At 47.4% G+C, this 27835-nt stretch overlaps 1 protein-coding gene across 5 annotated transcripts in view; it reads right to left on the reverse strand.

The window, feature by feature from the left end:
- Positions 1–27835, reverse strand: part of SEPTIN11 (septin 11) — a 63056-nt gene that overhangs the window by 13148 nt on the left and 22073 nt on the right. For all 5 annotated transcript variants that reach the window (XM_055724319.1, XM_055724329.1, XM_027799726.2 and 2 more), the window contains exons 2-7: positions 19366–19480; positions 15425–15620; positions 10928–11114; positions 8487–8648; positions 6616–6712; positions 4650–4818 (exon numbers count right to left, since the gene is read on the reverse strand). In XM_055724319.1, the coding sequence (XP_055580294.1) occupies positions 4650–4818; positions 6616–6712; positions 8487–8648; positions 10928–11114; positions 15425–15620; positions 19366–19480 (926 nt within the window). The remainder of the gene's footprint in view (positions 1–4649; positions 4819–6615; positions 6713–8486; positions 8649–10927; positions 11115–15424; positions 15621–19365; positions 19481–27835) is intronic.

Consider the following 27835-nt stretch of genomic DNA (forward strand, 5'->3'; position numbering starts at 1 on the left):
ACTTTGTCAGAGGTCCCCGACTGCAACAAAGGCACGATCACCTCCACCGAACCTAGGTGGCAGCAATGGGAGACCAACTGGCAAGGCAAAACACGAGCACACCGCTCAGGATCCTGTAAAACACTTTGCAGGCAGGATGACCGTCCGCGAAAATAAAGAGCCACTACATAAGCAACCCCTTGATGCTCACATGGCTTGTGATCTGTTTGAGTCACACCTCCTCGGTTCTCCCACCTTTTGTCCTGAACCTCTTCATGCCAAGTGCAAGATTTGTGGAACAGACTCGGGCATATCAGAGTGCAAGATCTAGCTTTAAGTAGTTTGTAAGCATGACACTGACAGAGCAAACCTAATTTGCACTACTCATTGCTAATGGATTCAGATCAGGGGCTTCATTTAGATAAAGCTACCTTGGGAGACATTTCTCTCCTTTAGCTGTCAAGGGAGGCTAAGCCTTTGCAAATGAGCAGCAGCGTTCCTCCTCCAAATAACCACATTACTGGATTCCTTCATTCCTTTATTCCCCCTCTGCTTCTTGTCATTCCTTTATTTCCCCAGCACTGAGATACCACAGCAAAGATTTGGGACACAAAAATACGTTGTCCATGCACCTCTGAGATTTTCAGAGCCTCTTAGGAATTCTGGATGCCAAATTCCTCTTCATTTTATTCCTTAAATGGATCTGGATATTCCAGCCATAATGATAGTGTGGGAATGATAACTATTTCCCCCAAGATGCTTTTCTGAAAATGCATTTTTTTCAACAAAAACTCCACTGATATCATACAGTTGTGTTGCATCCATGCACCTAAGGAACACATTAACCACTGGGCTAGTGGAACATCTTAATCCCATTAAAGCCAAGCTTTTGCCTTTCCTGGCACGTGGTGGGGTTTTGGTGGCTTTTTTGTTGCTTGCTTTTGTTGTTTAGGTTGTTGGGTTTTTTGAGGGGCTGTGGGTGTTGAACTGGGAAACAAAACCTGACAGATTCAACCCAACACTTAGGTTTAACACAGCTAATTGCTGGGCACTTCAGCTGCCTCCTAAAATACTCCACAGACAGGATGCCCAGAGCTGCTCTTGCACAGCACTGGCCGCCCTGGAAGAATCACACGATTCCAGCTGACCACACCAGCTTCCCACATACTGAAGCAAAAATGCTGATTCTAAAAAATGACAAAAATCTTTTCATGGGAGAACAGGGCAAGAGGCATTGTTGGATTCTTAACTAAATCAAGAGCCAAACGAGGCACAGCAGATAAGAGATGAGGAGACTCCAATCAAAGCCACCCTAAAACGCAGTCTTGAATTTAATCCTCTGACTTTGGACACTGAAACTTAAATTCATAAACCCTTCTGAAGGGTCTGGCTAGAGCCTAGGAAAACCCTGAAGGCAGATTAGCCTTCACTGCTCAGCGAGCAAAAATTGAATCTGCAATTAGTGACACACTATACTAGGGAGCAGCAGAGCCTTACAGACTGAAATGGAAAACTCTGCATGCTGCTATTCATATCCAGTATTGCAAACAATTAATTGCAAAGCTTGTTTCCAAAAACACAACGCCAGGTGATAGGCTAGCAGAAGAAAGCTGGCAGAAGTGAGGGCAGCAGGGGCTTGCTGTTAAATTCTCCCAGATTCAATGCTAATCCCAGCTTCAAGCTTAAAAAACGTACCACTAACCTAAAGCCAGCCAATTTAATTCTCTACTGAAACGACTCCGACTTCTACAGAAGGAAATTTCTCTGAGAAACTGGCCTGGCAACTCCAGCCTGCATATGAAAAACCCACTTACAGCCCTAAGGAGTAACAGTCCAAACCAGCTGGGATCCCTGCAGCTTCTCACAGACAAAGATGACAAGGGAATTCACCTTTTAAGTATATAAACATATGAACCTAGATTACCAGAGTAACTTGATTCCCCAACACACACCCACACACTGAATGATGCCCTTGCAAATAATATTCTTTTTTCAAAAGTGGTTTCAGAAAATTAACTAGAGCAGCAGAGAAACCAGCCCACAACAGACGCAGGACAGCAGAAGGGTCCCCATTTCACCGAGCAGATGCCTACAGGGGCATGGGTGCTCCCTCCTCACCTCATGCAGCTTGGACAAGCAGCGGGGGTTCTGCCAGCACGATGGGGCTCATGAACACCACCAGCCTCCCTTTTTCACATTCCCACAAGCGCCTACACAGCACCAACGGTTTGCTGGGGTCTTCTGCCCTGTTGACCCCAAGGGTTACAAAAGGCTCCCTGCTCCTGGCTGATGTAAACTGGCTGAAGTGTCGGTCCCTGCAGCTCCCAGGGCCCAGACCCGGGGGAAAGGCATGCTTTTGATGCCTGGTCTCAGAAGGAAGAACCTGCCGTTTTCCTCATTTCAGATATAAATCAGCCTTGGCTAAACAGCTCGGGATCATGGGGTTTTTTTGTTTATCAGAGGGAGGAGGCACCCAGAGCGAACTGTTCTGAACTAGCATGTAACCGATGGAGAAATTCTGTACATTTTCATTTCCTTTCTTCTTATAGCTTGGTCAAAAGAGGCCTCATATACAGGAAGCAATGGAAATTCCTCAGATTCCTCAAAAGGAAGGGCTGAGCCCATCTTAAACCATTGCTCTCCAGATAGGAAATCCAACAAAGCTTCACGCTTGGGCTTAGTAACAGAACTGGGTTTGACTGATTCCAGCAGAGTTTCTGCGCTGCAGAAGAGATGCAGCTGCATAAGCTCAGCGAGTCACAAATCAAACCCTGAACTGATGCAAACTCCATGTTGTAGCACAGACCTTGCTCAGCTTACCACCGAGCGCTGTTTTCTAGAAACATGAACACAAGGCTCCCAACTCTGCATTCTGCTCTGGACCACGCCTGGCTTTCCCCTGTTGAGGAGCTGGGATGAACCATGTCCATGGTTATCCATGCAAGCCAGCTGCAGGGCTGCCCTCTCAGGGACTGGTATGCCAATTCCCAATGTGCACATATGTTATGGGGGTAAACCCACATCGATGCACGTTTACTTCTGACTGCCTTCGCCTGGGGCACAGAGGAGCGTGGGACGCTGCTAAGGCAGTGGGTGCAATTATTGGGGAAAAGTTGGGGAGGAATGGGAAACAGGAAATGCAAGGAGAAAACAAACACTCCCTCCCAAATTCCCACACAGCTGTTGTCCCTGGCTAATGACTTGGGCTTCAGACCAATAAAGCTGTCTGACAGCATAAACTGTGCATTTAGGAATAAACCAAACCTCAAGCATTAGCCCTTGGCAACTCTTCATAGTGCACCTTGGACCAGCTGTGACAAACCCTAGGAGGGTCAACAAGAACATTTATCCCAGGAATTCCCCTTTGGTAACCAGTTATACCTCAACACATGATTCACCTTTGTCTCAGCACTGTCACAGCTGCACTTTTCAAGCACAGCAATTGCCTGCAGTCCTGACCTGCAGCAGAGCAAGCTGCCTGCAAAACACAGTTGCGTCGGCAGTGGAGGAAAGAGGGCACTAATCTATCATCTGAACATTTCAAAACCTGCCCTCCTCCAAGGGCAAAAAGTGTCAGGAGGAGTTTCTGAAGTGATTAACAAACTCACTATCCAAAAGATTCACTCAAGACTCATGGTATTGCCAGTAGGAAGATGAGCACAAGCTTCACGTAAGACTGGACAGTTCATAGGTTTTAGGAAAGCAAGAGCAAGGGTGGAAGGGGTAAAATAATTTTGAAAAAAACCAACCACCAACAGCTTCCAAACTCCAAAATGAGATTGTCCCAGCCTGAAAAAATGACAAGCCTACAATACAAAGTTAACTGCTGTTAACTGTTCCCAGGCAGACATGCCTACAAGCCCTGACTGCATACTACCACCAACACTCTCACCACACCTTACAAAGGCATGCCCCCTTCCATGGTGCTGAGAACACGAAGATACCAGGAGACAGTAGTGATCCTCACTGCAGGCTCTGCATTACAGCAGCCTCTCAGCCACGCAGAGCAACGGGCAGTTTCAAATGTGGACAGCTAAATCACTTTGAAGAGTCCAGTGGAGAACTGCTCTCCGCACTGTGACAGGAGGAGCATTTCGAAAACAATTCTTTCAACGCTTTTTAGTACTGGCTGGCAAGTGACAGGTAGGAGACAGACTGAAAGGCACACACTTGTGGGTGATACGAGCCAGCAGCTTATATCTGACACGGCAGAGCAAGGGGTGCTTAGAGAAGGGCACGAAGAATACAGACAGAACTTCAGAAACAGGGTGCAGAGAGATCCACGGACATGCGCCTCTTCCTCCTAATCCTTCCAGGTTGATCTGAAATGGGTCATGTTCAGCCCTCAAAACACATCACCTTCAAGCACCCTGGTGACATTTACAGGCTCTAGAAAGCCTGCAGGGCCCTGCTGCAGGGTTGCAGACATTTTCAAAATGTTAAGGCAAGAATTGGCTTTCTCAGCCACCCAGGCTCTTCCTGTGCTTCTCCTGCACACATCCCATGCCCTGAGGGCAAGGCTGCACTGCAAAGGTTTTCCTCCTCAGCCACACTTTAGCCCTCAGCTGCTCTAAGTGACCACAGCTACTCCCTCCCTGGTTTCTGCAAACATCAGCAGCCCCCAAACCTCCAACCTCTGTTTGTACAAGGCCCAAGTTACGCTGTCCTACCTGAAAGGCTTGCTGTCTGGATCTGTGTCCTTGAATCCCATCTCTTCCAGTTTGCAGCGCCGATACAGCTCGTAGTGTCGGGTGTGCGTCTGCTCTCTCAAGTCCTCCATGTTCACTCGGATCAGCATCTCACGCAGCTTCACAAAGTCACAATGATTTTCATTTTCAACTGCAACAAAGACAGACCATCCACCGGGAGAATGTTAAACCCAGGCACCAGGTCCCCTCTTTCCCCAGACCTGGGCCGTGGTCTAGCAAGCCCAAGAGTTCTTCAGGCACACGAGCAGAACGCCACGTCAGCCTGCACCAAAACACCTTGCTGAACTGGGGGTGAAACCATCCCACACCAACACACAGGCACCAGTTCAAGGCCTTTCACTGGATTTGCAAGACCTCTGTGCTGCCCTGCTGTCACATACCTCCCGCCTCTCCATGCATTTCTGCACCAGCAAGGTGACGATCCATTTGCTCGCAGGATTTCACTTATCACTTTAAATCCAAGTCACCCACAGGAGCCCAGGTAGGCAACAAAGTCTCAGTTTGCAGCAGTGGTGAAAGGAAAGGTTATGAGAAGACCCCACCAGAGACGCTGCACCCTTCCCATGCCAGCTACCCTTACGACAGAGCCCTAAACACCCTGCTCCTGCCACTGAAGGGAGGCAGCACACACAGTATAACGTGCCTTCCCACAGCAACTTCTATTCCGAGCGGGGTCTGGTGTGGCACCGTCAGCCTCTGGGCGAGCAAGCTGTTCAGCCGGCGAAGGGCCCATGGCCAGAGGGCTGCACGCTTCCGCGCGGGCAAACACTTTGGCTGTGCTTAAAGACAACGGGTAGAAGTTCTCTCTTTAGGATGCAACAGCAAGCAGCAGGCACCTGTGCTGTTAACAGACAACTCTCCCTGCAGCGTGCCTCCAGGGACCCACATCCTTCAGAGCAGAGCAGCTGTCTCTGGAAAGGGGCAGTTCAGAGCCGGATTTTCAAAGTCTCTCTGGTATCCAACTAAATCTCCTTGACTAGCTGCTCATAGTTTCCTGGGAACAGCAAGAACCCAGCAGGATACGTGTCAAGTCCAAGACTTCCCAAACATACAAACTCCTTTCCCAATTGTGAGTTATTCCCAGCATTATCCTGCGGTATACACAGCTGAGGACAGTAATCTGAAGCTGCTTCAAGGGTCAGATGGTATTATTGAGAAAAACTTGTGAGTTTCTTAAAATTGTCCTGTGAATGTTCCCCTGCAGCTTGCTGGACCATTCTCCAACTGGATACACAGCTGAAGCCACAAGCAGACCACCACCATCTCAACTCTGTACTTCTCAGCGCTGGTTGGGAAAGCAAGTACCAGCCCTGCCTTTGGCAGCTTCAGTACAGCCTGGGCTGCAAGCACAGCCCTAGCCAGACTCCGCTCTGCAACAGAAAGGAGCTTCTCTCGTTGACTTTATGGGGGACTGCACACTTAAGCTGCATGTCCACTGTTTAGGATACCAGGACAAGAAGTACCAAGCAGTCAGTGCTGAATTAGTTCTGCTCCCACTTCAAGCTGAGAGGCCAGAGCACCTGCTGACCTCCCTGGATAATCCCCCAGCTACACATTTGCATTCAGGCTTGCATGCAAGGTCCAAATTGAACCACTCAGCTGCCTAAGCCTTCCCCATTGCTCATGCTTTTTTGCTGGCAGAAAAGCATTAAGGAACAGAAAACGGCAGGTTTTCATTTCTCAAGCTAGTTATTTAGCATCCCCTAGTAATGCTACCCTGCTCTCTCAAAAGCCAGCAGTCGTCACCCCACTGGCAAATCCCCTCCATGGATCTAGGCTGCAAAGCCCTGATTTTAAGGAGAAATCTTAAGAGCTGTGATCTTGCTTTTTCGAGACAGATTTTAATAAGGACGATCCAGAGATGAATGCATCTTTCATCAGAACAAGACAGGATGACAAGATCTTCTTTGTGCTTTTGGTAACATACCCTGCACAACACCCCAGGGGTACTGCCTGGCTTTTGCCATCTTATTCCCAATCTTCACTTCTTCAGTGCTGCCAACTACAGCAAAAGGAAGGTGGACCTAGAAAAGGAAAGGGACAATTAGGTTAGGGATTTCCTTTGTTGCCTTGCCAGGGATTGTTTCTGAAGAAAGACATTTACTGTGCCAGCTGTGCTACATTTCAATCGCTTAAATGCCTTTGCAATTCATCTGGTGTTTTAGAAAGAGCAACAGGACAATCTGGATGAGAAACCTGCTCAGACTTAAAGTCCAAAATTCTGAAGTCCTAAAAAGGCAAGAGATGTACATATACATATTTTTCATGTAATTACAAAGCACAACTACCTTAAGCACAGAAGTAGTCTTACAAACTGGAAATGAATTTGAACACTGAGAAAAAAAGAACTGTTAAACAATAAGAAAAGAAAAGAAAAGAAAAGAAAGTACATCCTCCCAAGGAAGGTAGGCGAAAAATTCAGGGGGTTTCTGCTGCTAGAAATAACCGCTAATGCTTCCTCTTAAAAAGGGCAAAGCTGTGAGCAAGGGGAAGAGCGGAGTTGACCCAGCCCTGGGCTGACACGTCTGAGTCACCAAGCTCTGCTCCGTCCCAGTCTCTCCAAGGGTGTGGTGGCAACAGTCTGGGATCTACTCCCAGAAGTGTGGCTGCTGCTGCCAGAAGTGAACTCGCTGCTGCTGCCAGCTCACCCCCGTGGTGCTATTCCTGCCTTAACGGCACCCAAAAGGACTGGCCACAAGCTCTGGGAGTGGGTGCCATGTTGGCCAAGCTGTGGTCACAGACTGGGTGGGAGAGGAAGAAGCCAGGTGGCAGAGGAGACATGATTAACTGGCAAAGGAGTTTCCCAGCAGCCAGGCTGCACCAGAGGAAGGCAAAACACAAGCCACATCCTTCTCTGTCCCAGCTTATGCCTGCTGAGAACAAAACATAGACAGGGAAAAGAGGCAATACAGATGTTTGGAGAGGGTCTGATATCCAGCTCGATGCGACAATTGCCCATCTACAAGCAGTTGTGCGGGGAATCTCACAAAAGCCTTCAAGTTGCAAGGAAATGGCTTAATCTCAATGCCTCCGTTCCCTGTAAAAACTGGTAACTCAGCCTCGTCCTTGCACTTGCTTTTGAGTACGCTTGCTTTGGGGTTGACACATCCTCTTGGGCGTTATGTGCCCCTGCTAAAGCCACCCAAGGGCTCTGTCGGCACTGCTGTGATGCACCTCACTGAGCATCAGGCTCTTCTCCTTGCACTCCAAGTCAGGCCCATGAGAAACAACTGTTTCCCTCTGTAAACCCCACTAAAAGGTTTGTTCTACCCCAGCCCTGTTTGCACTCAGATCCCACCCCTATCATTAGAGGAAGGGGAAGGAGATGAAAGCCAGAGCCCGGGCCGCTGATGGCCACCGGCCCTGCCGAGAGCTGGAACATCACTGACTGTGCCCCTGCTCTCACCGGAAAGCGAAACAAAGGCAGACGTGAATCACCCCCCACCAAGCACCAAGTGGTGGTTTGGGACAGGAAACCCAAACCCCAGCCCTTTGCCCTGACTGATTCGGGGCCCTGCCTCCCATCCTCTTCCTTTCCTGAGATGGGAATACCGCGATAGGGGAAGGATATGAAAAAAACGCTCAGAGGAGAATCGTTTGTCAGACAATGGAGCACACTGAAGGCCAAGCAGCCCATGTGTGACAGGTACCTCCAGCTCCAAAAGCCTTCTGGCCAGCCTGATATCTGTGCTTAGACTGGAGCTTTAAAGCCAGAAGAAACATGGTACAATAGGCCCTACCATCAAGGATGGGCCCACGCAAACCAAGGCAAGCAAACCCTCCCCCCAAAAAACATACACTCATCGTGGCATTTATCTCAGCCACCGTCTCTTCATCCGTTGGGAACTGGTAGATCTGGACACCGTTGCTGACCAGCTCACTCATGATTTTACTCTTGAACTTGTGCAACTCGTTTTTTGCAATGGTGTCAGCCTTGGCAATGATGGGGATGATGTTCACCTGCAAGACAAAGATAGCACCTCTACGTACAGGACCGCACATGTTGCATCACCAGGAGAGCAGCATGCATCCTGCAGCAATGGCCCTGTAAATGCCACAGGCCACAGCACCCACAGCAGGAGACCTTCCCCGGGGCTGCTCAGATAGCACCACTGCCTTACACAGGATTTTCAGGCAGCAGTGGTGATGGCCTTAAAAAGAAGTCAAATGCAATTTGGCAACATGTTATTTCCTGTCCTGTTGTATTCCTCTCCTCATCCGAATTGGCTGGACAGGAAATGCTGTCACAGATTATTACAAGCTGTTCCAAAAGAAAAAAAAAAAAGAAAAAAAAAAGGAAATCACCATCTAGACACTTCTACACACTGCAGCAGGCTGGACTCCTACAAGAGAGACACTCAAAACAACAGCCCCTCGTGGGCATTTGCTGCGGTGTTGTTAACTGGGGACACCTGGGTGGGCAGCAGCACTGCTGTTACCCCACTGGAGGTGGAAGCAGATGGTCCATACCCAGTGACACGACCTGCAGGGTGGGGGCTGGCAGTAACACCGAGGCACGCTTCCTCCACCTGCATGCCCTCACATGCTCCCACACACCGCTGAACTGCAGGACTCTGATTGATTTCTCCCTGCAGAGCTCTACAATCATCATCCTAGAGAACCGCATGATGGGGTTAACACAGAAATGGAAGGTAAGTTACTGACTCTCTTCCCTAGACAGGCTGTTTGCAACACAGGCAGCAGGATGGCAAACAGCAACACCATCAACGAGCCAAGGGGAGACAGCAAAGTCCCTCAGCGTGGCTGAAGGGATCAACACATAGCAAGCACCACACAGGCATCTGCTTTGCTGGGAGAAAGCAAGAATGCATTAGGACAAGGAATCCTGCTTTCTTTCCCTTTCCACTCCCTCCAGATGGGCAACTTCTGCTTTTGATCTTGCAGGATTTGCTTTTCCCTGCATCAGCAGACAGACACCGTAGTGAGGAAGACGTTGATATTGACCTATATGAAGGGATTTTAACTACAGCACTTGAAAATCCTCTTATATTACATCATTTAATTCTGTTCGGAAGATGGCCTGGAGTTATTAAATCCCCCTTTGCCAAAAGATAGAACGTGAATGCCAATTAGCTCACTTTGGGTTAATCTCCATAACCCTATTTTAAGTTGAATAGGGCAGGGACCCTTCTGCATCACTGCATAAAACCCAATCAAGAGGCCACTCTAGGAAATAAAGAATCGTTGCCATCATTTATCTTCTGCAGAATCAGGATTCACTCAGCCAAAGGTGCAAGGTGGACTGACTTAAATTGCTTAATCATGATGTAAAAAAAGCACAGAGAAAGCTCAGTTTAAATACTCAGGTTCTACATTTGTACCTCAGCTAACTTCCCTAGAAGAAAAAAGATTAAATCTTCTTCCAAGTATCTAGTAAAAAACACCATGGTTTAAACCAAGCTTGGTTCTCATTCTTGCTAGTTGTGAGGGTAACTGAAAAAGTATGTGCTGAGTAACATTTATTCAGATTCTTCTTGTTTATCAGATTACAGTTAGAACAACACTACATTTGCCATAGAAGATCAAATCACTGTTTGTATCTAGCTGGATGCAGTCAGAGCACACAGACACAGCATTTTGATTTGTTTACCATTGATTAGGAAGATGACCTAAAGTGTTTTAGATGTACTTCTCATCTCATACACACCAAACCAGGTTTTGTACAAGAGCCTAATTAATTTCTTGGACAAAGTGAAATAGAGATGGCAACTATGTCGCTGAGTACTAGAACAACCAGAGTTCAATTTCAACCTCTTTTTTTAAAAAAAACAACTCATTTAAGGAGGAAAACTCACTGTTCTCTTTCAACAGCCAGCTGATCTTTCAGTTGTGAACAAACCTGTCACTAAACTTGGCTGAATTAACGCAGGAAAGCAAAAAGAACAGCGGCCTCCTAATGCACCCTGATAAATACAGTTTCCTGCCCCCAGATCGCTAACCTTATAGCACAGCTGGGGAGCAAACGGCCAAGTTTCCCACCTCGAGATGGGAGTGGAAGAGGGTTGGAGCCCAAACTCTTAATAAATCCCTGCAACATATGAATCAATGAACAATGACCCACTCTCGCAGCCAGCCCAAGGTAAAGATTTCACACGGCACCTCTGCAACTCCCTGCCGCCAAAACCAGGGTTTTTCAGAGCAGGTTTAACTAAGCCTGTGGCAAGATCATAAAAACACTAGTAGGGCCATGCGAGGGTCTCAACACGAGCAGTAAGTACCTTACTGTCGAGCTTCTTCATGGTGACCAAGTCTAGGGACTTCAATGAGTGTCCAGTGGGCGCAATGAAATACAGGCAGGCGTGAATTCTGGTGTCGTGGTAATTGAACAGGGATCGTTTGATCTTCAGCTCTTCTTGCAAGTAAGCTTCAAACTGCGCATCGATATATTCTACGATAGGCTTGTAGCTAGAGAGAGAAAACAGGGCACAGAGAAAACAGCATTCACTGCTGGGACAACACGGGTCACTGATCAACGCTCAGGAAGCTTCACGGGTGCTGTGTACATTACAAGACAAGTGCTGCTGGTAGGACCCTCCCTGCCCAACCTACAGTCCCTCCTCAGCAAGCGTGTGTTTCCACTCGGTGCACAGGGCGAGTACCACGGACACATTAGCAAGACAAAGTAGCAGAGACCCCAGACTTTAGGGGCATGGAAACCACACAAGACTGCTACCCTGAAAATAAAGTATTTTGCAGTCTCTCCAATTAAAGTCTGAGCTGCTGCTCTGCCAGTGTCACCAAGAATCATCCAATACAGGATAATTTAAACATGAAGCTCCCACCTACCCTAGCTTGTCCAAAAGCTTGTTTGTGCTCTTAAACGAGGGAAGGGAGATTCACAAGGGGATAAAAGGAACTTTTCAGGATTGAAGCCTGTGAGCAAAGCTCAAGAGACAACTGCACTGTTTGTGTCCTTTGAGGGGACCATTTTGTTGGAGGAAAAACAAGCTGGTGCAGTGTAATGTGCCCTGATCCGACTAACCAATTGTGCTTCTGGAAAGGAAACTGCTCAGTTTGTTCCCCCCTCCACCAAGGGCAGCCGCAGGACCTGCAGCCCAAGGAAGATTTCGAAGGAGGGCACTGAGAGCAAGGCACCAAGACAACACTGCCTTAACACTGCTATGAATTGAGAGCTCAATACCCTCCCTCAAAAGCCTCTCCAATCTGAGAAATAAACAGACCATCAGGAGTTGTCAGGTCCTCCTGAAACACCCTTCCGACAGGCAGCCAGCAAGGCTCCGGTCTGGCCCCTCTGCTCCCGATGCCAGTGCAGCTCCTTGAGCAGCTGCTCCAAACGCTTGGTGAAGCGGAGCGGACTCCTGCTCAATTTACCCGCTGAGAACTATAGCAAGAGACAGCCAGTGCTGTGTGAGGGCTGCCAGCAGCAGCCACCCAGCAGACAGCACCGGGCGCTCTTTGTTATTTTGCAGGCACAGAGGGTCTCAGGAATCTCACCAAGTGGGTTTCTGCTGCTCTGGTTTCTTTGCTTTTAGAAATTCTGTCTCTGACCATGAGACCCCAAAAACCTCAGACAGAGGTGTGTTGCAAAGAAAACAGTAAGGCCTTACATTGGGAGATCACTTTTGAGAAAACGCCATAAAAAAGCAGAGCAAAATAAGGACTGGAAGGACTCAAACTGGGAGAAAATCCCGCCCACTGCAGCTGTATGTGTCGGGACACAGCAGGAGAACAAAAGCTCTCCCCAAGCCCTTCTGCCCTGCGAGTGCCCCCTCTCCAACTGCCCGATAGGGAATCTGGAGGAGCTTCACCACCAGTACTGCTGGCTCCTCTTGTCTGCCGAATGAAGCAAATACAAAGGGACCCGGCGGTAACAAGCTGCCGAGCATCCCTGCTCTCAGCACCTGCTCCTCCGCTGAGCAGCTTTTGTTCTCGCCCGAGAGCATATGGCAGCGTCTGACGCGCAGAGCTCTCCTCCCTCCAGCCAGCACGTGCCCCTCACAGCTCTGGCTCCGCACCCTTAGTTAGGAGCAGGAGCAGCAAAGCAGGGGCTTGATCTTTTGCTGTTAAAACAAAAAAAAACCAACAAAACAAAACAACCAAACAAAAAAACCCACCACCACCCCTCAAAAAAAAAAAAAAAAAAAAAGGAATTGTAGAATTGTACGGAACAACGGAAAAGAGACAGTGGGTTGTTTTGGCATTGATAACGTGCAGCTTTGGCCTTGCTTTGACGATGTGCAGCTGAGATCCTGCAGCAAAGAGTTAAATAACTTTAAGGGAGTATGAGAAGAAACTAGGATGAGACAGAAACAAAGGAGGAATGTGATCTCACCTCTAGAAGATAAGGAAACAGCATGAACAGTAGAGAGTAGCCTATAGTGAACAGCGCTATGGGAAGTGTTGTATGAACTTGATCACTCAAATTATTCATAAGCAGCTTGCTGAGTTAAGAAAAAATATACAGGCTATAAAGACTGAGAACGGGTTAATGGACTGGCTACAGAGTTTAGGAATTACTGGATGGTTAAAAGATTTGTTTCTGCACAGGACAACGGTATTAATTGCCACTGTAATCTTTTTAATGATATTGATCTGTGTGTGGAATTGCTTTATGAGAATTATGAACAGAATAATAAAAGGGGTCTGGATCGCTCAAAAACAAAAAGGGGGATTTGTGGAATGGCTGGAAGACAACGGATATATTACGAGCAATCCAGACCACTTTGTTGTAATAGCAGGCCAAAACTGTAACAAGCTGCAAGTGTTGTGAAGGACATATGCAAGGCCAAGGGAGACAGAGAAACTGTATTCGCAGCGAGACAGGAGAATTGGACAGAAAGATGAGAAAAAACAGGATGCCTGCACAAGGGGGGAGCAGCGTGTGGGCACCACACCGGGACCAATCATAGGGGAGATGGAAGTGTGTGAACGAGTAGTTTTAACCTATTACTTTTTAAATAACAAAGCCTGTGTAGCGTGTGTATTTTTAGCTGGGGGTATAAATTGGTGTGAGTCTATTAATAAAGTGGCACTAACTTTTTTTTTTAAAAAAAAAAAAAAAAGGGGGGGGAACAAAGGGAATGACCCCAGAGGCACGATTAGAGAACGCATGTTATGTTTTGAACTTTCTGAAAATCTCTGCCGACCATGCGGTGCCTCCCATTGTGCGACATTTTGTGTCAATTGGTGACAAGCAGCAAAAGCATGAAGGTGTCTTAGTATGCACGAAGACCCTCGTACCGGGCATCGGTCGGGACCGGATGAATTGTTGACTTGGGGGAGAGGTTACGCTTGTGTTTCTACAGATGAAGGTCCGCGATGGATACCTGCTCGCTGTGTGCGGCCTGAGCTTAGCGTGCCGGATCGTGGGAGCGCTGCTGCCGCCAGTCAACCCAACAACTAATGTGTGGCCTCCTTACTGAACCAGTCCTTGTTTGGTGTGCCCTTCCTTGAAACGGACTGGCAGACATTGTTGCAAAAAAGTGAATGTATGCGGGGAATGAAGAATCTCACTGAAAGTCATGATATTTTCGATAATTGATTACCTCTGTATAATGTTAACCCAAAAGAAGTCAATACTGTTTGCACTTTGAACGTCAATAGTTGTGTTTATGTAGATGCTAATGTAGTGAAAGGCTATGATGGGACCATGACACCTGCATAAATCAACACATGGTAATGATGTAGTTGATTTATGCAACTGATGGGAACGTGGTTCTTCTCTTATTCGAAGTAACAGCAGGGAAAGCATTAAAAAGTTAAATCACCTTGTTTGTTAGGCAGTTAAGAATGTGAGTCAAATTTGCCACCATTACATACAAAACAGAGCAACTATTAGCTTTTTGTTGTTGGCTCAAGAACATGGCTGTGAGGATTTTGATGGTATGTGCTGCATGGATTTTAGGCACCCCATTGCAGCAACATGTTACCAAAATCTGAGAAAATTTCAGCCTTTTTGGCATCCATTCACTCAATTGGCAGTATTGTGTTTGCTATTGCCTTGGTTGCCGTCATGTTTGCAAGGGCCCTGCAGAACATGACAAACCTGGTACTAGCTGTTCAAAAAACAAAAAGGGGGAATTGTTGGGGTCTGCAGCGGGTCTGCAGACAAGTTAGTTGACTTCAAAGACTTAACCGTGTACCTTTAAGACAGCCACAAATTATCAGGTATGTAAACAGGGTGTGAAGAATCAGAACTTAGAACCGCAGCATATGGGCACCTACACCAACAGCAAACAGCAAGCAAGAAGGACGCCACAAAAACCTCTCAGGGTCTGACACCTGCACTGTCTAAGATACATAAATAGTTTGTATAAACAATAAAGGCCATTTTGTCTGAACCCAGCCATGCAGACATAGTGTTTCTTTTCAGTCTGCCTCAACTTGCGTCACCACAGGATGGTGTGAACAGGAACTATGATCTGAGTTCCAGGTCCCTAAAAGATACAACATAATTGCAATTTGACCTCATGCTTTCCAGTATTTACATGTTGCAATGCAAGCAGAGAACTTGGACTGAGCTGCACAGAGCCAAGGAGGGCAGAAACACAGTTTCAGTTCTGCAGTCTAGTTGATCTGATTATTCTTCACCTCAGTTTCTCCTTACTTCTACCTGTCTCATGGGGTGAGCGGTGCCATGATCAGGAACCACCACCAGGCACAGTGAGTGACCTGCTCCCCACAGAGGCTCGGGCCCTCCAGATCTCAGAGCACGTCAGCACAAGCATTCCTTCTCCTGACAGAAATAAATTTACCTGTCATCTTTATTAATCTGATCACCAAATCCAACTGTGTCAACAATAGTCAGCTTCAGACGGACATTACTCTCCTGGAGCTCGTAACTCCTGGCTTTCAACCTCACACCAGGCTCGTTGTGCGTCGCAGGTTCACTTTCAAACTTGGTATTGAAGAGAGTGTCCATCAACGTTGACTTGCCGATGCCAGTTTCACCTGAGCAGACAAAGGCAATGTTAGTATGGTCTGATTGCTTTTTCCCCCTCTCATTTCCTCCTCCCAGGCATGTTCACCAGGCTAAGGAGTTACCCCACTTGGGCAGCAGTGGAATTAAGCTACGTGCACATGGCTAAGCAATATAATCCCTTCAGGAACAGATGTCTTTTGAGACAGTCCCCACCTTTACCAATCCCCCAGGACTGAAGCAAGGACGTTGTGGACATTGGGAAGTGACAGCAGCTCTGGCTTCTGCTGCTGGACTCTGACTAATTTTCCCTGCAGGTCACACCGCCTGGGTCTCTGCAGCACACCCCATCAAAGCACCACACGCTGGGGATGTGAATCTGGAAAGGGCCGCTGCTACACAAAAGCTGCTACACAGACAGACACCAAGATAAACCAAATGCCCTCAGAGTGAAGTCATCACCCACAGGTGAACAGCTAGGCTGCTGCGCTGGGAATGGCAAGGGAGATTTGAGGGCTGGGTATTCAAGGGAGGTGTACCACAATTGCAGGCAAGGACACCGAAAGGGGCATCACCAGACATGATGCATCAGCACCACTGACCTCAGGGATTTTTCATTATTTTTGGGACGAAAAGGGGCTTATTTCACACGCACACAGAGGCACACAGTCTTTTCCAGTAATACTACTGTTAACATTTCCCATGGGAAACAGAGGAATTGGAGAATACAGGCTGAGGCTTGTAAGACTCTCTGAAGAGAAGGTACTAAATTGGAAGGAAGAGGGAAAAACAAATTAAAAAAAATTAAAAAGGAAACCTAGATAGTTTTAATAAGTTACTTAGATATCTGCTAAGTGAGCGCCCCCCACTCCTTGGGGAAGGGAAAGGACTCCTTCCATAACAGATCCATAAATGCCTGCTGCTGCTAGAACCCCATTATTGGACTTGCTACACTGGCAATGCAAGAGACACAAATAATCATTCCTTTCTCATAAAAGCATTTGCTTCCAGCAGTCTTCAGCTGTTGCCTGTGGTTTTTACATTGCTATGATCTGACTGGTGATGCAGGCTCCCTCCTGCTTGATGGCATGAAGAGCCCCAGCCTCCCCACCTTGCAAGCAACATCAGTATTCAGGACAGCAAGAAGCCATCCTTATTTGAGAAATACTTAATTCTGTTTTTAACACTTTAGGCTAAGTCCTAGTTCTGATATAACTTTCTTTACAGAAGCAAGATGTAAATTCTCTCAACTACAAGTTTGATACCCAAGGAGAGATCTGATTCTGTACATGTTTTTATGCATTTTTCCCCCTCCAGCTCAGTTTCTGTTCCTTTTTCAAGAGGGCCACAAAAACCCCATAGTCCAATGGGGTCAATGAAAATCTGAGACTGAGAAATCCATAAAAAGTTTTTAAAAATCTAAATAGCACAGTGCTTAAATACCACCTTCTAAAACTATTACAGGTTCACTAATCCCCAGTGCAATTAACAGCATGGATGAAAGCATTAGCCTAAATCCCATTTCTAAGTCAAAAGTGTTTGCTTAGCAATTACACTCTCAAACTGCTACTCCTAGCCATGCTGTGAGCAGGGGGTGTGCTGAGGTAACGTCCTCAAGCTGCTCCAGCTGAGAGATGATGGGATTTGGGACAGACCTCCTGGGTCTGCAGTGCGCAGCTCTGGCATTTGCAGGTTGGGTTTGTGAGGGGGTCCTATTCCAACCTCTTAACCCCCCCCAAAATCTTAAGTGATTAACAAAAAAGCAATGCAAAAAATCAGGTGGGAAAGCCTGCATCTGGGATTACCTTCAACCATCTCTCTGTGCTGTACGCAGCCCTCCTAGCATCAAAATCTCTCAAAATATGCAACCCCCCAACTTAGAAGATCTCAGACGTCCATATAATACTTCTGTCCGCAGAAACAAGCACTGCTACTCAGCAACTGCCTGTTGTTCTGTGATACCTGACGGCTCATTTTTCTGGCTCTGACTCTGACCGTTTTCACGCTAGGCTCAGGAATGTAAGCAATTACTTGCAGCCCAGTAAAATAATCGAGCAGAGATGCTTGTAGCAGCATTCCTAGCCTAGGAAGCTGCAGGTCATAAAGCAAACTTTTAAAAAAGAATGAACAAACGAAAGAAGGGGGAAGACAGAAAGTATACATGGCATTATAGCTCAAAACCTAGGCTCACATAGAGCTCAACCCACATGAAAAGATCAGTCCTAAACTGATGGCACAGACTGTTAATCTCTGAAGCGACGTGTTTTAGTGAGCTCCTGATGTGAATGCAGTGATGCTGCATGCTGTGCTAGATGGGCTTTGCAGCCTTTTATCAACGCACACCGCAATTAAAAGTATCACATTACAAAGCCAAAGTTACTTGTGTTCTTTCTCAAAACATGATTTTTTTTATTTTTTTTTTAAAGGGGGGGATGTCTGTTCCTTGGACAACTGCAGCAATTTGTGTGAAATTCTCGTATGGGGCAAAAAATGGTTGCTCACCACATTTTACAAGGAAGAAAAAAAAATCAGTTGGACCAAATTGCTATGTTAATGGAGACATATCAAGTCATGCTAAGGAGGAATATTTACTGCAAGAGAAAAAGGCAATTCATTTATGCCATTTTGATCAAAGAGCTGCCTGCTAATCGGGCTGTTCCCTGCTGAATTTTAAAAGGATTCGTGCTGCTAGGAGAGTCACGTGAGAGTTGGTAGCTGGAGTGTGCAGAAGTAGAACTATTCTCTTATCTCCTTCTTCAACATACAAAGCTAGAGAGGAGTCTAGTTTGTTTGCCAGATTTCTTTTCAGACTGCTCACCCTGCACTGCAGACATAAATCCTGTTTGCTATAGAAAAATCACATTCAGAGGGTTGTGGATTCTTTTTCCAGCTAATTAGTGTAACTAATTAGAAGGGACAATACTTCCTCCTTCTTGCAGGCTTAAATGAACAATGAATGGAAAGATGATGTTTGCAGACTGCTCTGCCAAACTAGGAGTAAAACTCACCGTTTTTGTCAATTTACAGAACTGCATTGTGAGGGCACCTTGAAGAGGTCCACCAATAGGTCAAAGCTCTTTTGGCACACAGCTCCTCAGGGCCAAGCAATGGATTTCCAATTGCATAGTATCCACAGAGTGCCAAGACAGGAGGTATCTCTCTGTAGCCAAGGGAAGAAGTTACCTCCCCATATTTCATCCTCTGAACAATTTGGGAAATGTAACACAGTAACTCAGGCTATAAAACTAACTTGCAGCACCCAGAGTAAATACAGCAGAGAACAGGTGACAGGCTTTGTTCTCAAGTGCATCATTTGGAGACTAAAAGTGGCATAATTTCCAACTGGAGAAACTAAGAATATAATGAGACAGGCAGGCAAAGCCTGGAAGGGAAGGAATGCAAATTATTGAGAAACTCTGTACCCTATCCAGAAAAAGGCAGATTTAAGTTAACATTTTTTAAAAAATTAATTTACTTTCCAAGTTGGCTCAGTTTCCTTATGGGCAGCCCTTGGGGAAAGCGGAGCCACAGGAAGATCAAAGGGTAGATTTTAACAGCTAGAGATTTCCATGTTTTGGCTCAGGGGACAGGGGAGAGAAAAGGAAAAGAAGGATACTAAATTTTACCCTGGAGCAGCTCTGGGAAGAAACTTCCCTGCCACTCTGGTCCCCACTGGCTCAGATCTTGGCCTTCGCAGGAAGGAGAAAGTGCTAATTTGTGGCTACGTGTGCTCCCCCTTGGCACGAGCTGACGGCCCAGCGACACAGGATGACTTACCCACACAGAGGATATTGAAGCAGAAGCCCTGAGATGTTGACTTGTTGACCAGCTGATCAGGGAGGCTGTCGAAGCCCACGTGGCCGGAGAGGGACAAGTTCCTAAGGTCATCACTCTGTAAGACCAAGAAGAGAGGCATTTACCAGGGTTGCAACACCCCTGTGAGGGAAGAAGTCTGTGCCTAGTCCCATCAGAACTGTGTAATGACACAGAAGTTTCTGGGACACAGGATCTTTGTGTCTCAGGTTTGCCTCCCAAATATACTGTCCTTTTACTTCTATCCAGCTCTCCACTGTGGGGCTCAAACTGAAACGTCCCCAATCCCAAGGGATGCAAGCACAACCAGACTGTTTCTCCATGCCTGAGGCTAATAAACCATGATTCTGTACCGATCTGCAACACCCAAACATTGCTTCTGAAGCCTCAGCATCACATACTCCTACAGTTACCCACAGGTTATTTAGGCAGATACCTGGAAGACGCACGGTGAAACACTGTTGTAGCTGCAATGAGACCAATTCCTGTTTAAATTGGTGAAGCACCTGCATCTGCCTCCTTTGTGCCCACTGTACAGCTCTGCACCAGAAACCAGCCAACTCCAAGGGCTGGAACCTTTCGAGGTCCCCAAACCACCCAGTGAGGCCAGCTCTCCCAAAGAGCACGTGAAAGAGGGACACAGGTTGTGATGTGGTCCTGGCTGCAACTCCAAAACCTAGTCCTGATAGAAACCTGTGTAGACAAGCAGAGAGGAAGCTCATGCTCTCCTCAGCTCAGTCTGCCAAAGGGAAGGAGCAGCTCTCTCAGACTTGCTCCCTCTTCCCAGCAGTACGAGGGAAACACCAACACTTCTGCTGCAACCCTCCGGCATGGCCACAGCAGGACATAGCTTAGATAGCAATACTGCCTCTAAAGCCAGCTAAATCTCTTTCCAGCTTTTACAGGCCTTGACTGGAAGGGAAAAAAGCAAAAAAGCAGGCATGCTGCTCTGCGGATGCCTTGGTTTACAAATAACCTCCTCCAACACGAGGTGAGAAACCAGGGCACTGTTGCCAGTGTTTCCTGCATGACCTACAAAGCCCATGGTGCTGCCCCTCCATGCCTTCAGCAGGAGAAGCAGCCAGGCCAGGCACCCCAGAGATGCAAGGCACCCTGGGGACCTGCTCTGCTCCCCCAGCTGCCTGGGCGCCTGAGCTGGTGACGTCAAACACCGCAAGGCAGTTTTTAAAGTGGGTAATGGGGCAGCACAGACCTTGCACGAGGCAGGTTGGAAACAACTCCATGATTATATTTAGGACTTTTCCACAACAGCTGTACAGTAATTCACAGAGAGGCTTGGAATAAGAAGCCAGCCCAGTTATCTCTTCCCTGGCAAATCGCTGTTATGCCAACATCCTGAGCACAGACAAAACAAAACACAAACCAAAAAAACCACCAACTCAGCAGACTTAGAGCAGTTCTACTGTTATTTCACACGTTTTTCTCCTAAGTTCCTTGTCCTGAAGATACTAACTCAAGATCCTTAACTGAAGATACTAACCTTTCTCCAGACATTTCCAGCAGAGTCACTCCGCTGAGGCCATACTGTTGAGCTAAATTACAGTGTGGGCAGTCTCAGCCTGGTTTAGAGACGCTGGAAGCACCAGCTTCTTTTCCACAAAATCAGTGGGCTTTGCACCAGACATGGAGAAAGACACTCTTTGGTTGTTAAAAGAAGAATCAAAAGCGGAGGAGGACTTCCCACTCTCTGCACAATTTCTCAGCATCTCCACTTCCCTCCTCAAAACATACAGACCAGCCATCAAATGCAGGAAGAAATAAGCTACATCTGGGCTGAGTGCTGATGAAAATACCATTCAGACTTAAAAAAAAATAAACGCACATACAAAAATTCACCGAGAAAGGCAACATCTCAAAGTAAAAACATCTAGGTCTGTGCCATCAGCACAGAGCACAAAGGGGCAAAAGGCTCCTTTTTGCCATGCTGGCACGTGCAGCTTGACACCTGCACTAGATACATAAGCCTTCTCTTAACATCTGAACCAAGCTTGTCTGCAGGCTTAATGCCAATACACCAATTCACCTCCGTCCCTCCATATACTGGGCGGCTATTCACCTGCACCGTACCACAAAAGCCTAAGGTGATTAAGAGATGCCACCTCCTTCACTCAGACTGGGTTAAAAAACCCACCAAAACAAAACCAACACAGAAGAGACCATCACCTCATTTACCCACGACAGTGATTTCCCTGGAAAAGTCCCAAGCAATGGAACGAGATGCTGGGATTTAGGCATAATGATAATGGGTTAAATATTTCTAACGTTAGTATTTTTAAAATGCCAGTAGGCTTGGGTTTATGATTGAGTGAAGGGAGCTAGAAGCAGAGCCCAGAAAGCAATAGGTACCTGTGACTCACAGGCTTCACAGAAAGTGGTGGGTGTTGAACATCTCTCAGCACAGCACCAATATCTCTTTCCCTGATATATTTTGGGAAAGCAAGTACTGCCTCATCATCAGTTACTCAGCAGGAACAGAAGCAAGAGACTCATCTCTTGCATCTGTGTCAGTTATTTTTTGTGGCATACCTTCCTTGGTTTAGTACCCTCCCCTTTCTGTTTTTTTCCCTGCAAGTGGCAAACATTAACAGTGGAAAAAACCCAAAACCTATCTCTATGCTTTTCAATACCAAGCCTTTTTCAGAAGCTGTGCTGCATAACGGGAGACAGAAGTGTAGCCTGGTATCTGCCCAAAACACCAAAACACTCATAAAAAGCTCAGAGGCCCAAGGCACAAACAGAGATGCAATGCAAACCCAAGTCTCCACCTCCCCCAGCACTCCCCAGACTGCAGCACATCTTGCTGAGTAGGGCAGGCACAGAAAATATGTGCATTTCTGCAAGTGCAGCACACACAGACATTTTGGACAAGGCAGGAGAGCCAAAGGGACTAGAATTTCTAAGTATCTCCCTCCACGCACAAACAAAAGCATTGTGCAACAGAACTGCCACTCCAGTGCATGCAGGTGGACTTGGAGAGCTGGTACGTTCTGGGGGGAAACACAGGCTGCTCCTGAGAGAATGGATTTAAAAGGGAGATGTGCACACTGTGTAACCTCTTACCACTGCAGCCAGGCCTCTGCTCTCACTTTCACCCTTGTCAAGGGGATAGCTTAACTCCTGCTTAGTAACTACAGGGATGCTGACACAAGGAGAAGAACCCTGCCCCCCCTTCTCTGCTCTCCCCACAGCAGAGGTTTAGATGGCAGGCTGGAAGCTGCAGCACCTTCCACAAGGCTCTGTGGCCCCTTCAGCCAAGGCATAGGTCTGCCAACGATGCCAAGCTGCAAAACCACAGTGGACAATCTTACCAATTAGCCCAAATACATTGGACTGGGCAGTTCTGGATTTACTAGCTCAACACTGCTGCAGCCTTTAGCCCTTGGGCTGCCTGAGGAAGGGGTAAGGAGTGAAACCAGTGCAAACTCAAGAGCTGCTCAAGAGCTCAGGTTTTATCTACATGGAAAGGAAGCCTTTTCTGGAGAGCAACAAGCATGATTGCTCAGTGTATAATTAGCAAAACAGGCGAGTGATTCACGCTTTCAGTCTGGCAAAACAGAAGTATTTAAAAAACAACGGGATGCTAAGTCAGATGGCCGCGCTGCTCTGGCTGTGAATCACTGTGACAAGCTCCTGAGAAGAGTCAGTGGGCTGAGTTTTGATCTCAGCTGAGTCATCCCACTGCCAACTGGGCATCTCCAGCTGAAGTGTGGTCACAGACTGATATGGGCAAAGGCTCCTGCCCAACAGAGACAAGCCCAGAGCCTCCACGTGCACCCAACAAGCCAGGGCAGCAATGCTACAAGCATTCATTTATTCCTCCTGCCACGGGGCTCTTCTCCCAGAGCAAGGCAGAAGTGCTGCCCGGGCACTTCACCCCAAGTGGAAAAGCATACCATCACCCTGCTTCACCAGCTTCTTCCCAAGGGTATTCCTCATTTTTCCTCAGCAGATGAGCAGAGCTCAGAACAACTCCTCTCTTTCCCCAGTACACCTAAATACACTCCTGGACTCACACAACTCCTCAGCTGGCTCCCACAGTAACATAGGCCTACAGGACGCCTTCTTAACACACAGACAAGTCGCTGTATCTGGAACTGCTGACCTCTTACAAGCGTGCTAGAAGAATAACTGTTTGCCAAGCACCTCACCTTGCTTGCAGCTTCAGGAGTGATGGACAAGATAAGCATGGATAGAACTGCAGCTCCACAGACTGCAGTTCAGATGGCAAATTTGCACCAGATACACTGCCAGACTTGGGGGTCCGGATGTTCTCATATGTCAGAGAGCTTAAGACATTCCAAAAGCAGTCTTAATTTTCAAACTCTTCTTTAAGATAGTCATGCCTCCTTTACTGAATCCCTTATTATAGGGCAAATCTTCCCTCCCTCTTCGCGTCCCATCTGCATGAGCAGAAAGCAATTCTGAACCTCCAGAGCTGTACGCTAACCCCTACAAAAACTAGAGCAGCATGAAGAAATAAATGCTTGTTTACTGAGAAAGATGCTGATCACTTTTCTTTGCAGAGCGACCTACAAGGCATCCCACAGTTGGTATTTCTCGGGTCAACAACAATCTTTCAGATGCTGTTATCACAGCTGCTGGTTTTAACTCTAGATGGGTAAGGAAAGGGGTAAGTAAAGCACAGACAGGTCTCCAGAGGCACAGCGTCTACTACTGCCGTTGCTGTGAAGAGATTAATTGCCAGGACCCTACATCCTAGTGCTCTTAATTTTAAGGGGGGAAAAAAACGTCTTGCAAAACAACAAGAACAGGTTTGCAATCTCGGAGCCCTGTCAGGTCCAATTCAGATCTGGTTTTCTTCATACATAGCTCCTGGTGGCAAAGGTTTTATAGGTCAAGCAATGCTGTAACGGATGCTCTGTGGCAAACAGCGGGTTTGCCTGGATGTAATTCAGTGAAGCTTTATAAAACCATTTGGCTGATGGGGCATGTGCAAGGAGAGAATCAGCTCATTCTTCCTAAGCCACAGTGGCTTGGCAGAGCCAGCAGGAATAAGGGAAAACTTATTTTCCTGATTGGAGTCAGCAACAGTATGCCTCCACGCAGATGGGGAAGTGGATATCAAGGTGGGTACCATCTTCAGAAACACATCACTTCTCCAGAGGCAGCACAAAGCAGAGCCATATCCTTACACTTCAGAAGGTGTCTGGTAGCTGACCTGAGATAAGGCAAAGTTACTCTTTGCCTGGGTAGAAGAGTGTCACTCCCAAAAGGCCTAAGAAAGAGGAGGGTTCACAAGGACACCTGCATTTGTTGCCCCGGTCTGCTCTCCCCACTTAGGAATTAACCATGATGACAGCTGTTCCCTGAACCCAAGCAAGCTCCTGGCTGAGACCCTTCTGCTTTAAGGCTGCCAGCAAAATATTCCCCTTCAGCCCCTCCTGGCCCACTGCTCCTGGCAGCCGGGGGTCAGTTTCACATGGCCTCTGAAGAGTTAAAGAAAACAAAAATGAGCCTCAAATTCAAGAGGGAAAAACGCTGGTATGCAAAATATTGAGCTCAACCACAAATATGAAGCAAGTGTTTAGTTATTTGAGGCCACAGAATTTAGCAGGCACCTTTAAGAAATCCTAAAAGCTTTTATTGTCAGCAGCTCAGGCCAGCTACATTTTTGCCCCATTACCATGCGCGCGTTCCCGTGTTTCTGAAGTAACCTTAGATGCTGCATCCAAAGCCAGGGACCTCAGAGATACTTTAATCTGCCTAGACAAAAAGGTGGCTCCAGAAAGAGCAGAGAGCACAGAAGCAAAGAGGAGTCAGCAAGAGATGGGTCTATTGTCCCCTCTCCCTGTGTTAAACCTGACAGCTGGGGTTCCCTGTCGGCAGGGCACAAAGTATTCCCAATGCCTATGCCAGAGCCAAGCTCACTGTTAAGTTCCCTGAAACAGCACCCACAACCCCCATCCCTTTCCTTATACAGACTTCAGTGATGGCTAAACCCTTAATTCTTGGACAAAGGAACTCAAGCCGGGGGGGGGGGAAACATGACAAGAAAGAACAACTCCTTTCCCCTCCTTGCCATGGCTAGTGCAGTCATGCCACAAGAAAACAGCCCATAGCAATCACTCAATTAATCACGGAAGGAAGGACTTTGTTGTTGTTTGAGGCCAGGATAACCATCAGTGTCACTAGCAGAGGAGGGGGAGTTCCTGTCTCCGCTTCTGCTGCTGACCAGCCACAGGCCTGGGCAGATGCCTCCACAAGCTACTGGTGTCTGGGAAGTCTTTTTTCTTTCCCCCTTTCTTTTCTTCCCTTCTCTCTCAACAGGGAAAGCACACCCCTTTGGAAGACAAATTCTCATTCTGTAGATTGTGTCAACAAGCCATGAAGATGCATCAGAGGTGGGCAAGCCTGACGGCTAACGTCTCCTGCCTTGCCATCAACCCACCAAGTGACTCACTGCTGCAGGTATTGCCCCCAAGGGCTGGACATCCTTATACTATCTTGCTCTTCCAGAATAAAAGCTGGCACCAGCTGTAGCTGCTTAGAGTCACACAGCTTCTCAATAGTGTGTGTGCTTCATTCAGTTAAGTCCCTTGCAGCAGCCCTCTAGCAACATCGAAAACAACAAGGAGCCAGGTCTCCCTACCCCCAGTAACAAGAAATGCCATCCACAAAGTGTTATGCCGCAGTTGGCTCCCTTGGCTCAGTCACCACAGAGGTCACAGGGAACACAAAAAGGCTCTCCTTGAACGTGCTGGTTTTTCCCTTTAATCCCAGAGAACTGGGATAGCAGAAAAGGTTATTTTATGGGAGGAAGGCTGGAAGCAACTTGGCCAAAGCAGCCGGCAGCAGCAGACTGAGAAGTGTAGGCATGGGTCTTGTGCTGCCCCTCCTTGCACAGAATATTGCTCTACAAATACATGAGATTTTACCCAGGGAATCACCAGTCAAAGGAGGCTGCCAGCAAGACAAAGCAAGGGGTTCCCCTGAGGAGACACCCTCAGAGACTGGGTGATGCTGGACATGTGACATTAGCAGCTACACGCAGAAGCAATCCTCTCCCGAAGGCTGGCTCTCTAAACCAATCCAGGATGACACTGCAGGAGGACAGCAAGCAGGTATCACAAGCCGGCCCCTGCCCAGGTGCAGCCCACCCAGGCTGTGCCTGCCGGTGGAAAATCCGCTGCCCCAGTCCCAGATCCCCCAGCACGGATGCAGTGTGAGGTGGGAAGCCCAAGGCCCATCTCCCTGACATCCAGCACCAAATATCCTGGTTTCCAGCAGTTTGCAGTCCCTGCCACGCAGCAAGGACACGCTCCCTGCGGCCCATCAGCCCATCGAGCGCTGCTGTTCCGGCGCCTCCAAGGCACGCTGGCAGGGAGGCGAGGGGAACTGCTTACATTGGCAAGCTGCAGCAACTCAGCAGGAGGATGGAGAAAAAGGATACAGTCGCATTCTTCTGGGAAGAAGGAAGTCAGCAAAATCTGACAATTCAGAAGTGGCTGTAGAGAGTGGGAATGAACATTTGTCTTCCAGGCAAAACGTTTGGCTAAAGGTCAGCACAAGCTCAGAGCACTAACAGTTCCATTTATGCCAAGAACTGACATAAAAGACATTTTCCTCCATAGGTTTCCAAAAACCACGGACCTTTCTATTTGCAGTAAAAGTGACTAATGCTTCTAACAGCCCCTGATGTCACAAACTGCTAACCAGCAAAGAAAAAAAAAAACCCTGGACTTTGCGGATGATAAGGACCACATGTGCATTCCAGCAAGGCTTGTAAACTCACTGAAGGGAAGGAAAAAAAAGAAAAGAAAAAAAAGGAGAGAGGAAGGAGGAAGGGGGTGGGGGCAGAGATTTAATGTGACAAAACAAGAAAGAAGTCCATCCAAAGGCAGAGCCCAATGAGAACCAGATGCTCTGTGCTTCTCTGGCCCATCTCTCTCCTGACAGGAGGACAACATGCAACTAACTGCCTCTTTGACTGCTGGTATGAGGTTGATGAAATAAAACAGGAGTTATTCAGTACCAGGCTCCCCAGGTTGAAATGCTCCACTCCTCCCATTCCAAAAAATGGTGTGTGATTTATTGCAATCTCCCCACCTTTTGTCTTCTGAGGTGCCACATGCAGTGAAAGGCAAATATATCCCTTTTAACATCCCTAGCCATCCCCTCTCAGCCAGGCACCATGGAGGAAGTTGGAGGATCCTTTACACCAGCACCAAATGAGATGTTTTTGATGGGGACCATGGCCCAACAGACCACCGGCTGCTGCACGGCAATACAGCACACGAATCAGCCTGTACCACTACGCCAGTTTACACCAGCAAGTATAGAAGGCTGAATATTTGTTAGACTTGAGAACGTGTAATCTGAAGAGTTAAAAGCAACTCTGATCAGCCGGGCAGAAGCTAACTGGGAGATGGCAGGAAGGCACGCCTCTACATGG

This window comes from Falco cherrug, chromosome 1 (genome assembly GCF_023634085.1).
Source record: "Falco cherrug isolate bFalChe1 chromosome 1, bFalChe1.pri, whole genome shotgun sequence".
Lineage (NCBI taxonomy): Eukaryota > Metazoa > Chordata > Aves > Falconiformes > Falconidae > Falco > Falco cherrug.